The following is a 14,300-nucleotide window of genomic DNA, read 5'->3' as shown; positions in this document are numbered from 1 at the left end:
GGTTGACAGACCTTAAGTAGAAACAGTAAACAAAAGAGCTACTCACACTGCATTTCAAACAATATTAAGGCAGGCCCATCCAAATGGAAGCCTAAGAGATGACCTTCCTTCATCAGTAGTTTTCCATTTCAGCAGACTTTCTGGTGTTTCTCCTAGAGATTCATCAGCTGCCCACAAAATTGGGTGGGAATACAACATAACAATTGGAGAAGTCAGCTGTTTCCCCCTCCCCCACATTCCAGAATGGCAGAGTCAAGGCCAAAATACAATCAAAGCACACTATGTGGTGAGCCAGATAGACATATGATTTTAATGACAAAGTAAGAGAAAATTGGCAGAAAAAAAATTAACAGAAAATACATTTCTTTTTTTTACAGATATGTATAGAAGTAGTAATGATTGATTTGTCTGGTATTTTAAGGAGAAAGGAAAAAAGGAAAGGAGGTAAATTTTTTTAGCTTCCATTAACATTTACTGTTAAGATGCTGACTGTATCTCTTGGTGTAGGTTTCAGATTAAGACAGTAGACCAGTTCTTCACCATCTGGGCACCCGCTTTATGAAGTCAATTTCATTCATCCACATGTAGTTCTGGGTATATTCTTAGTCATGAACACTGGATTCTATGTGGTCCTGGATGGCACCAATTACAGTTACTTGTGCAGTTATTTCCTGAAGGATCATATTGCCTCCAACTACCTGCTCCCTTGCAGGGGACCCTGAAGCCACAGATTTTACCAAATTCAAAGAGTTGTCATTGTCCTCAACTACATGAGGAGTTGCTACCTCTGTGATGGATGCATTCGGTATTTCTAGCTGTAGTGGTCTCATCTCCAGGGAACTACACACAGGAGCATCACCTGACTCAGAGAGAGAACATAACTTCTCTTTCTGAATTCCAGATGTCCGTGTGACAAAGTCAACAAGGTCTGGAAGGCAAGAAGATGGCCCAAGGCCTACAGAGTTAATTGTTTCTGATTCCAATCTTAGTGAATCTTGTTTCTCTAATTGAGAAGTTTCTTCTACTTCCTTGGGCATCATTCCTCCTGCTAACAGGTCAAGGGCTTGATGTGTCCCCTCCAGGTTCCCCAAGCCAAGGTCAACATTTCCTATAGGAAGTCCAGTTTTCAAAATGTTAGAAGTGATCCTCCCACTTCTGGGATTAGATGAGTTTTGTTCACCCTCTGCTCCAAAGTTGAGCACCAGGGTTTTGGAAGAATCTAATGGAAACTCAGAAAAGTCTGTGAGAGTGATGGGATTACATCCTATAGACAGAGAATTTTCTTCACACACTTTTTGAGACACAGCAGGTGGGGATCTATGTAGTGTGTCTACTTGAGTATTACAGAAATCAACACCTGTATCACCCAGGGCAGCAAGATCTTCTACTTTTAAATCTGTAACATCTAAGTTTTCTAAGACCTTGCTTTCTAGTCTTACTGTCAATTCTGGGTGGACATCTGGTAGCTCCAGGGCTTCTGCTTCTCGTTCCTCTGGATCTTCCCAGATCTTTGGCTTCTTGTACTTGTCATCCCAAACAGCCAGTTCACATATCATTTTACTCTGAAGGTCTTCTGATTTTTCTCTCTTGAGTTTGAGGTTTCTATACTTAGAGGTTGTGGAAGCTGATTCTAGAACTGAATTTTCTATCCATCCTTCACTACCAGCTGAAACTCCTTGTTCCTGTGCTGGGCTGGGGACTGACCGGGCTGGGGACTGAGGAAGCAATTCTGGGGCAGAAATTTTCACAGGTTTATCTTCTGGGTTCTGGAGCAAAGACCTACCTTCTGATGGAAATGACTCTAGTTTTGTCTTTATGGAAGAGTGAGCTTGTGGACTTAATTCACTCATTACTTTACTTTGAGTTTCACTTTCTGTCATCAACTTCTTGGACTGTTCAGCCTTTTTATCAATGACTTGTAACTCAGGTTGTTCTACTTTTCCCTTCCACATGTAGTTGTTACCATGGTTCAAACTGGAATCCTTTATGCTGTTAGGCCCAATGTGGATACCTATCTTCCTCTCAGAAAGTTTAGCTCCCCTTTCTTTTAGTTCAGTGTTTGTCTCTACCTCATTTTCTCCACAGTCCTTAGATTGGTAGAGTTTCTGGCTTTTCTCATCCTGGTCACCAGATTCTATAAGGTGGGCATCTACCAGCTGCTGAGATTCCATGGGATGACAGTGTATATCTGACAGCTGAGGGACTGGTTCTACACCTGGTGGCCCTGGTTCTTCCAGGTCAAGTTCAATTTCTCCCTCTGCAGACATGTCCCTATTAGCATTACTCTGGAAAGAGCTAGCAGTCCATATGGCCAAAGTGTCTGTCTTTGGGGTAATTGTTTCATAAGGTCTGCTTTGGCACAACCTTGTGAGGGGCTGTAGGAAACCATAGCTGCTGCCTCTGCTTTTTGAGTCTATGGGGTCCACAACTGACCATTTCCCTAGGGAAACCAGAGTTTTTGCATTGGGCTTTTCAGAGTTGCTGATTAACGGAGGAGAAGCTGACCTTCTAATTGGAGACAATTCTTCCTGTGATGCACTGCTTTTCAAAGAAGTAGAAGAGGTGTCTGAACTTTCAGCTTTGGAGAGGCTGCTATTTTCCCCGTTGGCCAACAAACCACCACTCAACTTAGTCTCAGGGGTTCCCTTTCCACGACTACTGTAGAATATGTCATACAGGTCCTTAGCATTGGCTGTGGCTAAGCATGAATTTCGCTTTTCCAATTTTTTGGCTTGTTCACTAAATACACTTGAAAGGGGAGGTGGAGGACGTACTAACACAGAGAACAGGGTCTGGTCCCGGTCACTCTCACTCACCCCAGGAGCTGTCTCATCAGAAGGCATGGCAGCTGGCTGTGCTGAGGCCATAATGGCTACTGGCAACACTGGGTTCAAAATGTTAGGACCCAGGAAGCCAGGACTGAGAGTGTGAGATACAGCTGTGTTTGGTTTTACTGGCGCTAAGACTGCATTTACTTGAGTAGGAGATGGGACAGTTGGGTGAGATATAACTGGGGGTGGTGGAGGTGGCGGTGGCGGCGGTGGTGGTGGAGGTGGCAGCATCTGTTCTGGTATATGGGATGGCTCAGTCTTTTCAGCCAGTATTATTTTTTCCTCTGGAGACCCTTTCAGAATCACCTCTTCCCCTCCAAATGCTTTGGAGATGATATCGGGAGGCAAAAGGAGATCAGCTGATGACTCTTTAACCACTGGCAGAGGCTTAGCAGTGGTTCCAGAGGACTTGATGGATAGAAAGGTATTAAGAGGAGCTGGCTTGCTCACTGTGGCTGAACCTGACTTGCGGAGTACTGTGGATGGGATAGGCAGATTGGGTCGGATCTTAGTCTGGGTTGAAGTTGTCACAACATGTGTCCACGGACTAGTATGTGCAACAACAGTTTTTCCAGAGAGCTTGATTTTGATGGGTTTTGCCTTCCCAGCTTCAGCTTTGCTATCCTCTTTGTCCTTACTGCTTTCCACAGTCTCTTCCTTAGTAATACTTGAGGTCATGACTGAACTTTTTTCTTCCTCTCTTTCTGGCTTTTTCCAGCTGAATTTCCCAAAAGAGGAAGATGATGGTGATTCTTTCTTTACCTCGTCTTTTAACTGGAGTTTGATGCTAGGCCTCCTTCTATTTTCAGTCCTTTCAGGGGAGTTTCCACCCTCAGAAAGTTGATCTTCTAATTCCTCAGAGGCCTTCTCATCCTCCTTTATTTCTTTCACAATCTTTGCCTTTTTGTCTTTCTTCTCTTCCTTTGGTTTTTCACTAAGTTTGCGCTTTAACTCACTCTGCCGTCGCCGTTCTGTCTCTATAACTACAGCCAAGCCTGCCTGGCGGTCCAGATTCCGCCGCTCCTCATACAGTGGGTTTTCATCCACATATTTCTAAGAAGAGAAAAAGTAAAGGCTCAACAACTGGTCAAATACTATATAAAAAATAATATCAAAAAAAAAATCTTAGCCCTATCACTATCAGAATTCGTTTAGTAGAACTCCCAAGAGCATCTTCCTCAAGGATAAATGTGTAACAGGTCAGCATCCCTCCCTAGGATTGAGAACTTCCTAGCACCTATATGGAATTTCAAGTGTTCAGTAACTTTTCTGGCTCTGAGATTGTTTGACAAAGTCAAAAGGCTTACTTTACTGCAGAAATGGGGAAACTCCACAGGTTACTACAAAGACAAACCTTGTATTTCTCATTGTGTTGGTGACCCTTTACATGTTGCTCTCCAGAAATTGGATCCCCCAAAAATTCCTCACAGAGCTGGCAGTAAAATCCAGTGATGGGAATCAGAAATTCAGAACCTGGAAGAAATAGAAGAAAGTCAAAAAAAATAAATCATTCTACCCAGAATGACAGCAACCAAAGGAAATCCCACTTCCCCTTTGCAGTAAAATGGTTAATGGTATAGAGAATCTTACCTACCTACTTTTGAATCAGAAATAGCATTTAGGTTAATCCTAATGGCATAGTTGTTCCAACTTAAAGCTTGAACTCAGCACCTTATACATACCCTCTACTACCTCTTGGGGACACTACCTGGTTAATTCAGAAGTTTCCTGAGCCAGACCCATTTCTGTTGCTGATTCTCCTCAAATTCCAACTAGCATCTTAAAAGATTTAAAACTATGCTCCCAAATAGCTAGCCCAGTACCATTTGTGTGGAGATCTCTTATATTGGTATTAATTTCACATGAATATATCTTCTATAGACATAAAGGATGTAGAAGCACTGACTACTTATAAAGGTAAGAAATTGAAAAGTTTAAAGACAAGTTTAAAGACTTTCTACTTCTCAACTTACCCTCTAATAACAATTATTCAAGTAATGTTATTATTCTCAGTTGAAAGGCAGTAAAATTATACCTCTTACTGTTGTTTTTTACCTGGATTTCAAAAAATAAGATTTTGGTGCATAAGCCAGTAACAAAGTTATTTGGCTATATTTCACTGGTATGCAGATGTTTAACATCTATCAGATTTTTGGCCTTGTGGATAAAGAACAATCTTATCTCAAAGATCTCTATTTCTTCATGACCTAGTATATTGCTCTGCATATAGAAGGCATTCTTACAGTTTTGTTGAAAGTAATGGGTATAAGGGTCTCCCTGGTGGAGCAAGGTTAAGCACTGCACTATGAAGCAATCACAGCCTCTACAGCACGAGTTCGATCCCCAGCTGGCCAGGGAGAAACCCACATGGTGAGGCAGACCTCTCCTGTCTCGCCCCCTGCTCCCCTCAGCAGTGTATTTCAGTCAGTCTGCCTGTTCTGTTCCCCATTCTGTCTCTGGTGGATCCTCTGACCCCCCGCACATCTCTGGCCTGTACCCCAGCTCTTGTATGCATAAATAAATAAATCTTAAAAAAAAAAAAAAAAAGTAATGGGTATGTCTCACTCTATGCTGCTTCCTAGCACTCATTCAGTTCAGGGACACCGCTTCCTTGGCTGAATGTAAGGAAAGCAACCACAAAGGAGAAAAGGAGGAGACATACCTTTTGCAGGAACAGTAATCTTGTCAGTGCGTTTTACAGCATCTTGTTTGGCCTCACTGTGGGTCTTTGAAGCCCAAGGTCTGTTGTAAGGATCCAGTGTCTATTTGCAAGAGGCAGAGGCGCTCACACAACAGCACTAAAAACTTAATGACCCACTTTTCTCTTTTTTCCCCCTATAACCAGGGAGGAGAACTCCCCAGTTTCCCACCCCCACCCCTCTGCCAACTGTTTAAACGGAAATCACCTGTGGAAAAGGCAAACATATGTTAGAGCAAGTACTAGCAATGGATACAAATGAAACGAAAAAATCAGGTACTCAAGGAATCAAAAGAGGCAGAAGCCTCACTTACACGTGTCATGGTGTTTAGTTACAGGCAGGTCCCCTGGACTGAGCCCTAGGGATGATGTCTCCTTTGTTGATACCTCTTGGCTCTTCAGATTGGGGCTCCTGCCCATATGAGAATGTTTCATTTTCCAGCTTTGTAATGCAGATGGGCATACAGAAGTTTGAGGGGAAAGGGAAATAACTGAAGGCAAAATACCTACCTGTGTGTGCTTCTTATTGTGCATATGGGTGAAGAAGTCAAACATGGTCCCACAGATGGTGTTGCAGTCTTTGCACCAATGATTACCAGCATCATAATACTCATAGGCAGCAATGGGCTGATCAGATTGCTTAGCAGCTGGCCGGGGGCTCTCAGCACACTTGGAGCTCTTAGTATGGGAATTTTCACTGTTTACCTTTGATTCCTAGAGGGGGGAAGCATGCATTTAGAGAGAACTCAAGGAATTCTAGATGTGCTATCTCTCAGAAAAAGCAAGTAGCCAACTGCAATAACAGAAATGGGACCATGCAGCCATATTTCCTGTATCTGAAATTGCACAAACTGGAGAAAATCCCATTAGAAGTCTGCATGCGAGATTCAAACAGAACTAATTAGACTCCATACTGCTGTCTCATCATGGAAGCTAAATCATACTGGCAATACTTATATATCATATCACTTATAAATCATACTGGCAATACTTACATATCCTAAAATAACTGCAATACTCAAGATTATGGAATTACTTCCTCTGGGAAGGGGAAAGGGAGAATGAGGCATTGATGAAAGGCAGAATGAGGCATGGAAAGCAGCACTGATACTGCACATAGATTTAAGCAGACATCAACTATATGGGATGACTTAAAAGGAATATGGATATAATTTTTCTAACTGTCCAAAAGACCACCACTAGTGGGCCTCCCTGGTGGTGCAAGCGGTTTAGTAGCAGCACAATGAAGTTATCCATAGCCACTAAAGCACAAGTTCGATCCCTGGCCAGGGAGCTACCCACATGGCCTAGCAAACCTCTTCTGTCTCACCCTCTGTTCCCCTCAGCAGTGTATTTCAGTCTGCCTCTTCTGTTCCCCACTCTGTCTCTGATGAATCCTCTCCCCCCCCCCCCCCCGCACCTCTGGCCTGTACTCCAGTTCTTGTATGCATAAATAAATAAATCTTTAAAAAAAAAAGTCATGAAAGAGATCACACCTAGCAGGTTAAGTGACAGGCATTCATACATTACTGGTGAGAGTATTACCTGGCACCCTCTTTCCAAAAGATAATCTAGGAATGTATAATCTAGGAATGTATGATGTATACATCAAAATTCTTTACATCTTTTGACCAAGCAATTCCACTCCTTGATATTTATCCTAAAGAAATTACTATGTCAAAAAGCCAGAGGTTGGGGGGGGCAGGGCCATGGGAGGGGTAAGGTGAGTGAGAGGATTCACCAGAGACCTCTGGCCGGTACCCAGGTTCTTGTAGGTATAAATAAATACATCTTTTTTTAAAAAAAGAGGTATTGAATTTAAAGACCCTAATGTAAAAAGACTGTAGTCCTTTTTGTTTGAGGAAGTCCTTTATGTTCCCAGGAAGACATGGAAAAATTTGAGCTTGGTTGATGAAGAGTATCTTCTTCTCTACAGCACCCCATTCCCCAACACTAACTGCACATCTACTATGCTAGACATAATAGATGCCATGGGAATCATAAAGGTTAAGTTATACTTTTTTTATTTTCAAGTTCTCAATTAGTGGAAAAGACACGCATAAGAATAGCCATGATTTTAATCATGTCTTAAATATGAGAGATGAAATAAGTTTCAAAAAGAAACAAAGTGTGGGCCTCCCTTGTGGCCTAGGGGTTATGTCTCAGTGCTTCCACCACAATGGCCTGAGTTCCATCCCCAGCCAGGGAACTAACCCACATGACACAGCAGACATCACTTGTCTCACCCGCTGCTCCCCTTAACAGTATATTTCAGTAGATCTGCCTGTTCTGCTCCCCACTCTATTTCTGATGAATTTTCTCACCACCCCCACCTTCCCCCACACTACATCTCTGGCCTATACCCCAGTTCTTCTATGCAAAAAAGAAATATTTTTTTTTAAAGATTTATCTATTTATGCATACAAGAGCTGGGATACAGGCCAGAGATGTGCGGGGGGCGGGTGAGAGGATTCACTAGAGACAGAGTGGGCAAGAGAACAGGCAGACTGACTGAAATACACTGCTGAGGGGAGCAGCGGGCTAGACAGGAGAGGTCGGCTTCGCCATGTGGGTTGCTCCCTGGGTACTTGGGGATCGAACTAGTGCTGCAGAGGTATGGACTGCTCCACAGTGTGGTGCTTAACCCCTTGAGCCACCAGGGAGGCCCCCAAAATTAATAAATCTGGGCCTCCCCCAGTGCCGCCGGTGGTTGAGTGCAGTGCTGTGAAGCTGTCCGCAGCCTCTGCAGCATGGGTTCAGTCCCTGGCTGGCCAATAAGAATCCCACATGGTGCAGCAGACCTCTCCTGTCTCTCCCGCTGTTTCCCTCAGCAGTGTATTTCAGTCAATCTGCCTGTTCTGTTCCCCACTCTGTCTCTGGTGAATCCTCTCACCCTTCTGCGCATCTGTCCTGTACCCTAGTTCTTGTATGCATGAATAAATAAATCTTAAAAAAATAATTAAAAAAATAAATCTTTAGGGCCTCCCTGGTGGTGCAGCAGTTGAGCACTGGGTTGCGAAGCTGCCCGCAGCCTCTGCAGCGCCGGTTTGATCCCCGGCTGCTCCCCGGCCACCGGAGGAGGGTCCCACAGGGCAAGCAGACCTCTCCTGCCGCCCGCTGCTCCCCTCAGCAGTGTACTTCAGTCTACCTGCTCTGCTCCCCACTCTGGCTCTGGTGAATTCTCTCACCCTCCCACGCTTCTGACTGTACCCAGTGCTTGTATAAATAAATAAATAAACAAATCTTTAAAAAAAAAAAAAAGAGTAAATGTAGAACAGGAACATGGAGGGCATTGAATGAACACTGAGGATTTTAGATTCTACTATGTGACAAAGGGGGACTTAAAATTCTTTTTTTTTTTTAAATTTATTCATGCATACAAGAGCTGGGGTACAGGCCAGAAATACGGGGTGTGAGAGGATTCACCAGAAGACAGAGTGGGGAACAGAACAGGCAGATTGACCGAAGTACACTGCTGACGGGAGTGGAGCAGCAGGCAAGACAGGAGAGGTCTACTGCGCTATGCGGGTTGCTCCCTGGCCAGCTGGGGATCAAACTGGTGCTGCAGAGGCTGCAGATTGATTCACAGTGTGGTGCTTAACCCCTTGAACCACCAGGGAGGCCTGGACTATTAAAATTCTGAAGGGAAGTTCCATAATCTGATCTCTGCCTTAAGAAACCAAGAGAGTAAGGAGCCTCCTTGGTGGCGCAAGGAGTTAAATCTCAACACTATGAAGCTATCGCCAGCTGCTGCAGCACAAGTTTGATCCCTGGCCAGGGAGCTACCCACATGGCACAGCAGACCTCTCTGGTCTTGCCTGCTGTTTCCCGCACCTCTGGTCTGTACCCCAGTTCTTGTATGCATAAATAAATTTTTATAAAAAGAAAACAAGAGTAAGAACAACTTGGAAAAGGAAGCTAAGAAAATGATTACTTAGAAAGTTTCAGAAGAATCAATGGGAATAAAAGGTATAACAGAAATGGAAAGGTTCTTACCTTGCTGCTGGAAGAGGACAACACTTTTTCTGGGCTCTTAGATTTTTCTGCTTTCCCAGGCTTCTCTGTAGGTTCTTTACTGTCATTTGATGACTTCTGTGATTTATCCAAAATGTTAATGCCCAAGATCTGAGCTACTTTGTCCAGTTCAGACTGCTTCTTTTCTGCCTCTTCTGCCTCTTGTCTAAGTTCTGCAATGTCCTTCATAATGTTGTCCTGAAGCCGACTCACCTCCACTAGGAGTGGGTCTTTGTGGCCATCTTTTTCCCTTCGTTTCTTACGCAGCATTTCCCCTGAGTATTCAAATGACAACAACAACAACAACAACAAAACACAAAGAAGAACATACTATTCATAAATAGTAATCTCTTAAGCCTTTAGGTCAAAAACTCTTTTCCCAAATAAATTTCTAAGAGCTAGTTAAGACTCTACCTCCACATGGATTAGTTTAGGTAAAGCTTCTATGGAATAAAAGGATGTGTAGGGTTAATTAGCTAAGGATTTAACTTTGTTATGGTCTTTTCTCATTATATAAGTGAATTCCTAAGAGGAAAGATGAAGAATGGGATCAATAGAGGCATCATGTGGGCCTCCCTGGTGGCACAGGGGTTAAAGACAGTGCTATCAAGCTATCACCAACTACCGCAGCACGAGTTCGATCCCCGGCCGGCTAGAGAGCAACCCACACAGCACAGCAGACCTCTCCTGTCTCTCCCACTGCTCCCCTCAGCAGTGTATTTCAGTAGATCCACCTGTTCTGCTCCCCACTGTCTCTGGTGAATCTTCTCACTTCCCCCCATCCCCTCACCTCTAGTCTACATCCCAGTTCTTGTATGCATAACTAAATAAATCTTTTAAAAAAAAAAAAAAAAAAAGGCATTGTGGAACATCTTTTCATGCCAAAAAGAAAGTACTCGAAAGATGATGGGGACATATCAAAAGGACAAAGAATCAACTTTGAAGGACTGATCAAATCTAGGGCAATTTGCTCATGAAAATAAATGATGGCAATAAAATACAACCTCCTGAATGAAAAATCCATGAATTCACACTAATATAAATAGATAAATAAATGGGAGAAAAAGATGGTAGAAAGTTCCTCCTTACACAAAGTCAACAAGGTAAAAGTGATAATAAAATTGGAAAATCATTATTTAACAACCATCATATTAACAACTGATGTAGGCAAGATACATTCATGAATGCTGAAATGAGCAGGCAGAAGTTTGAGGAAGGATGAGATATTTACATAGTCTCACTGTATCTCCCCTTTATGATACCTATCTATTAAAAAAAGGTAAAATAATAACTTTACAGTAGAGAAACCAGCAGGCACCACCTTAGCCAAATGATCAAAGTTGACATTACCTATAGTAAAATCAAATCAACACCTGATATGAACTCAATCATCTCTGTGATATTATGACCATCTTTTTGCCTGTGTTATACAAAAATACATAACTTGAAATTAAAGAAAACACAAGACAAACCAAAACTCAAGGGCATTCTATAAAGCATGCCACTGCTCTTCCTTTTTATTTTTTTTCAAAAGATTTTATTTATTTATTTATACAAGCACTGGGTATAGTCAGAATCGCGGGAGGGTGAGAGAATTCACCAGAGCCAGATTGGGGAGCAGAACAGGCAGAAGGACCCAAGTACACTGCTGAGGGAAGCAATGAGCGGCAGGAGAGGTCTGTGTGCCCTGTGGGACCCTCGCCAGCAGCAGGGTATCCAACCAGCGCTGCAGAGGCTGTGGGCAGCTTCGCAGCCCAGCGCTCAACCGCTGTGCCACCGGGAAGGCCCTCTTCTATTTCTTTTTAAAGATTGATTTATTTATCCATACAAGAACTGGGGTATACAGGTCAGAGGTGTGAAGAGTGAGAGGATTCACCAGAGATAGAGTGAGGAACAGAACAGGCAGATTGACTGAAGTACACTGCTGATAGGAGGAGCGGGCAAGTCAGGAGAAGTCTGCCACGCCATGTGGGTTGCTCCCTGGCTGGCCAGGGGATCGAACTCATGCTGCAGTGGCTGCAGACAGCTTCATGGGTTGTGTCTTAACCCTTTGTGCCACCAGTGAGGCCTTGCGACTGCTCTTCTAAATTGTTAGTGTCATGAAATAGATTCAGAACTTTTTTATTATTATTAAAGATTTTATTTATTTTTGCAAAGAAGAACTGGCATGTAGGCCAGAGGTACGGGTAATGAGAAGATTCACCAGAGACAGAGAGAGGAGCAGAGCCGGCAAATTTACTGAAATACACAGCGGGCAACACAGGAGAGGTCTGCTGCACCATATGTAGGTTAGCTCCCTGGCCGGGGATCAAACTCAGTCCATCACAGTGGGCCATCTAGGTAATAGTGCTGAGACTTAACCCCTAGGCCACCAGGGAACCCCAATTCAGGAACTATAATATATTAAAAGAAACTAAAAGAATATGGCAAATTAATGCAACACATAAACCTGCATTTTCCTGTGCTTTCAGACATTATTGGGACAACTGGTAAAGTATGACTAAGATCATTAATCTAGAACTGTATTACTGTTTATTTCCTAATTTTGATAAGAGTATTACAGTTATGCAAGTGGAATTATTTGTTGTTAGGATACACACTGAATCATTGCCGAGTAAAGAGTCATCATACCTACAACTTACTCTCAAAGAGTTCAAGAAAAATTATATATACAAATATATAATGGAAGGAGGGTGGGGAAAGTGATAGTGTAAGTATACAGATCCTCCTTGACTCACAATAGGTTTATATCCCAATAAACTCATTGTAAGTTGAAAATATCACTGTTCGAAAATGCATTAATATACCTAACCTCCTGAATCATAGCTTAGCCTACCCTATGTTAAACATGCTCAGAACACTCACATTTCCTGACAGTTGAGTAAAATCATCAGTCTATTTTACAGTGAAGTGTTGAATATCTCATGTATTTTACTGAATACTGTACTGAAAGTGAAAAACAGTCCTATAGAATAGCAGTTATTTACCCTTATGATCACATGACTGAGCTACACAGCTCATTGCTGCTGCCCAGTTTCACATGAGTATCATACCATACATGTCACTAGCCTAGTAAAAGAACGAAATTCAAAGTTTACTTTCCACAGAATTCATATTGCTTTTGCAGCACTGTAAAGCTGAAAAATTAAGTTAAACCATCAAGTCAGAAACCATTTATAGTAAAATGCTAAGAATTGTGAAGAATATCTGCAAAGAAGTGACTGATACCTTGTTGCTTATGAAGTCGGTCCAACTCAGTTCTGAGATAGTACATCTTCTTCTGACGAGCTTCCCGGTCATTCTTTAGTTTTTCCCTTTCTTCAATAACCTGAAAAGTATAGAACAGGAAGAGTTCTCCAGTTGCTAATATTCTTCCTTTTCTTCTACTATCTTCCGGAATCCCTCATGCTAGATAATATCTGAATGCAAGGATTCAAATGCCTGAACAGAGGCTCTGACTTGTCAAGGCAATAGTTCATTTCAATCTAAATTCCATAAAAGAATTATTCTTTATAGAGCTACATTGTCCAGAAAGTATTATTCTATGCAGGAAGCACCATACTATCAATATTAACCTAAAGCTATTGATAGCAACTCTTTTTAAAAGACATTTATTCAGTGTCATGATCAGATGATTAGATTACATTTAGCAGTCAAAAGCATAGATGCAGGGCCTCCCTGATGGCGCAATGGGTTAAGATGCAACCTATGATGCTACCTGTAGCCACTGTAGCACTAGTTCGATCCCCGGCCAGGGAGCTACCACATGGCGCAGCAAACCTCTCCTGACTTGCCCCTTCTCCCCTCAGCGATGTATTTCAGTCAGTCCGTCGGTTCTGTCCCCCACTCTGTCTCTGGTGAATCCTCTCACCTCCCACACCTCTGGCCTTTACCCCAGTTCTTATATGCATAAATAAATAGATCTTTAAAAAAAAAAAAAAGAGCATAGATGCAGGGGCCTCCCTGGTAGCACAAGGGGTTAAATGTCAGCACTACGAAACAATCTGCAGCTACTACAGAAGTCTGATCTCCAGCCAGGGAGGTGACCCACATGGCACAGCAGACCTCTCCTGTCTTGCCCACTGCTCCCCTCAGCAGTGTATGTCAGTCAATCCACCTGTACTGTTCCCCACTCTGTCTCTGGTGAATCCTCTCACCACCCCCTTGCCCCCGCCTCTCTGGCCTACACCCCAGTTCTTGTATGCATAAATAAAATCTTTAAAAAAAAAAAAAAACCCTTTGTAGGGATGCTTTACTTTTCTATAGAACAGAAATTAATGTGTTAGGGCCTCCCTGGTGGTGCAAGGGGTTAAGCACCGCACTATGAAGCAATCCACAGCCTCTGCAACACGAGTTCGAGCCCCGGCCGGCCAGGGAGTAACCCACATGGCGCAGCAAACCTCTCCTGTCTCTCATGCTGCTTCACTCAGCAGTGTGTTTTGGGTGGTCCGCCTGTTCTGTTCCCCACTCTGTCTCTGGTGAATCCTCTCACTGCCCGCAGCTCTGGCCTGTACCCCAGCTCTTGTATGCATAAATAAATAAATCTTAAAAAAAAAAAATAATAGCTGGGCCTCCCCGGTGGCACAGCAGTTGAGCGCTGGGTTGTGAAGCTGCCCACAGCCTCTGCAGCGCCAGTTCAATTCCCCGGCCACCAGGTGAGGGTCCCACATGGCACGCAGACCTCTCCTGGTGCCCGCTGCTCCCCTCAGCAGTGTACTTCCGTCAGTCTGCCTGTTCTGCTCTCCACTCTGTCTCTG

At 43.2% G+C, this 14,300-nt stretch overlaps 1 protein-coding gene across 1 annotated transcript in view; it reads right to left on the bottom strand.

Moving 5' to 3' along the window:
- Nucleotides 1–602: 602 nt before the first annotated feature.
- ZNF318 (zinc finger protein 318) overlaps nucleotides 603–14,300 on the bottom strand; it is a gene marked incomplete at its 3' end in the record, with an annotated part of 30,549 nt that continues 16,851 nt past the window's right edge. Inside the window, exons 5-10 of the mRNA XM_084257511.1 lie at nucleotides 12,772–12,871; nucleotides 9,526–9,818; nucleotides 6,040–6,243; nucleotides 5,494–5,593; nucleotides 4,186–4,304; nucleotides 603–3,884 (exon numbers count right to left, since the gene is read on the bottom strand). Of these exons, the coding sequence (XP_084113637.1) occupies nucleotides 603–3,884; nucleotides 4,186–4,304; nucleotides 5,494–5,593; nucleotides 6,040–6,243; nucleotides 9,526–9,818; nucleotides 12,772–12,871 (4,098 nt within the window). The remainder of the gene's footprint in view (nucleotides 3,885–4,185; nucleotides 4,305–5,493; nucleotides 5,594–6,039; nucleotides 6,244–9,525; nucleotides 9,819–12,771; nucleotides 12,872–14,300) is intronic.

Source organism: Talpa europaea (genome assembly GCF_964194135.1).
Source record: "Talpa europaea genome assembly, chromosome: 2".
Lineage (NCBI taxonomy): Eukaryota > Metazoa > Chordata > Mammalia > Eulipotyphla > Talpidae > Talpa > Talpa europaea.
Note: the sequence above shows the minus strand (reverse complement) of the source record. Positions and strands in the feature narration are given on the sequence as shown.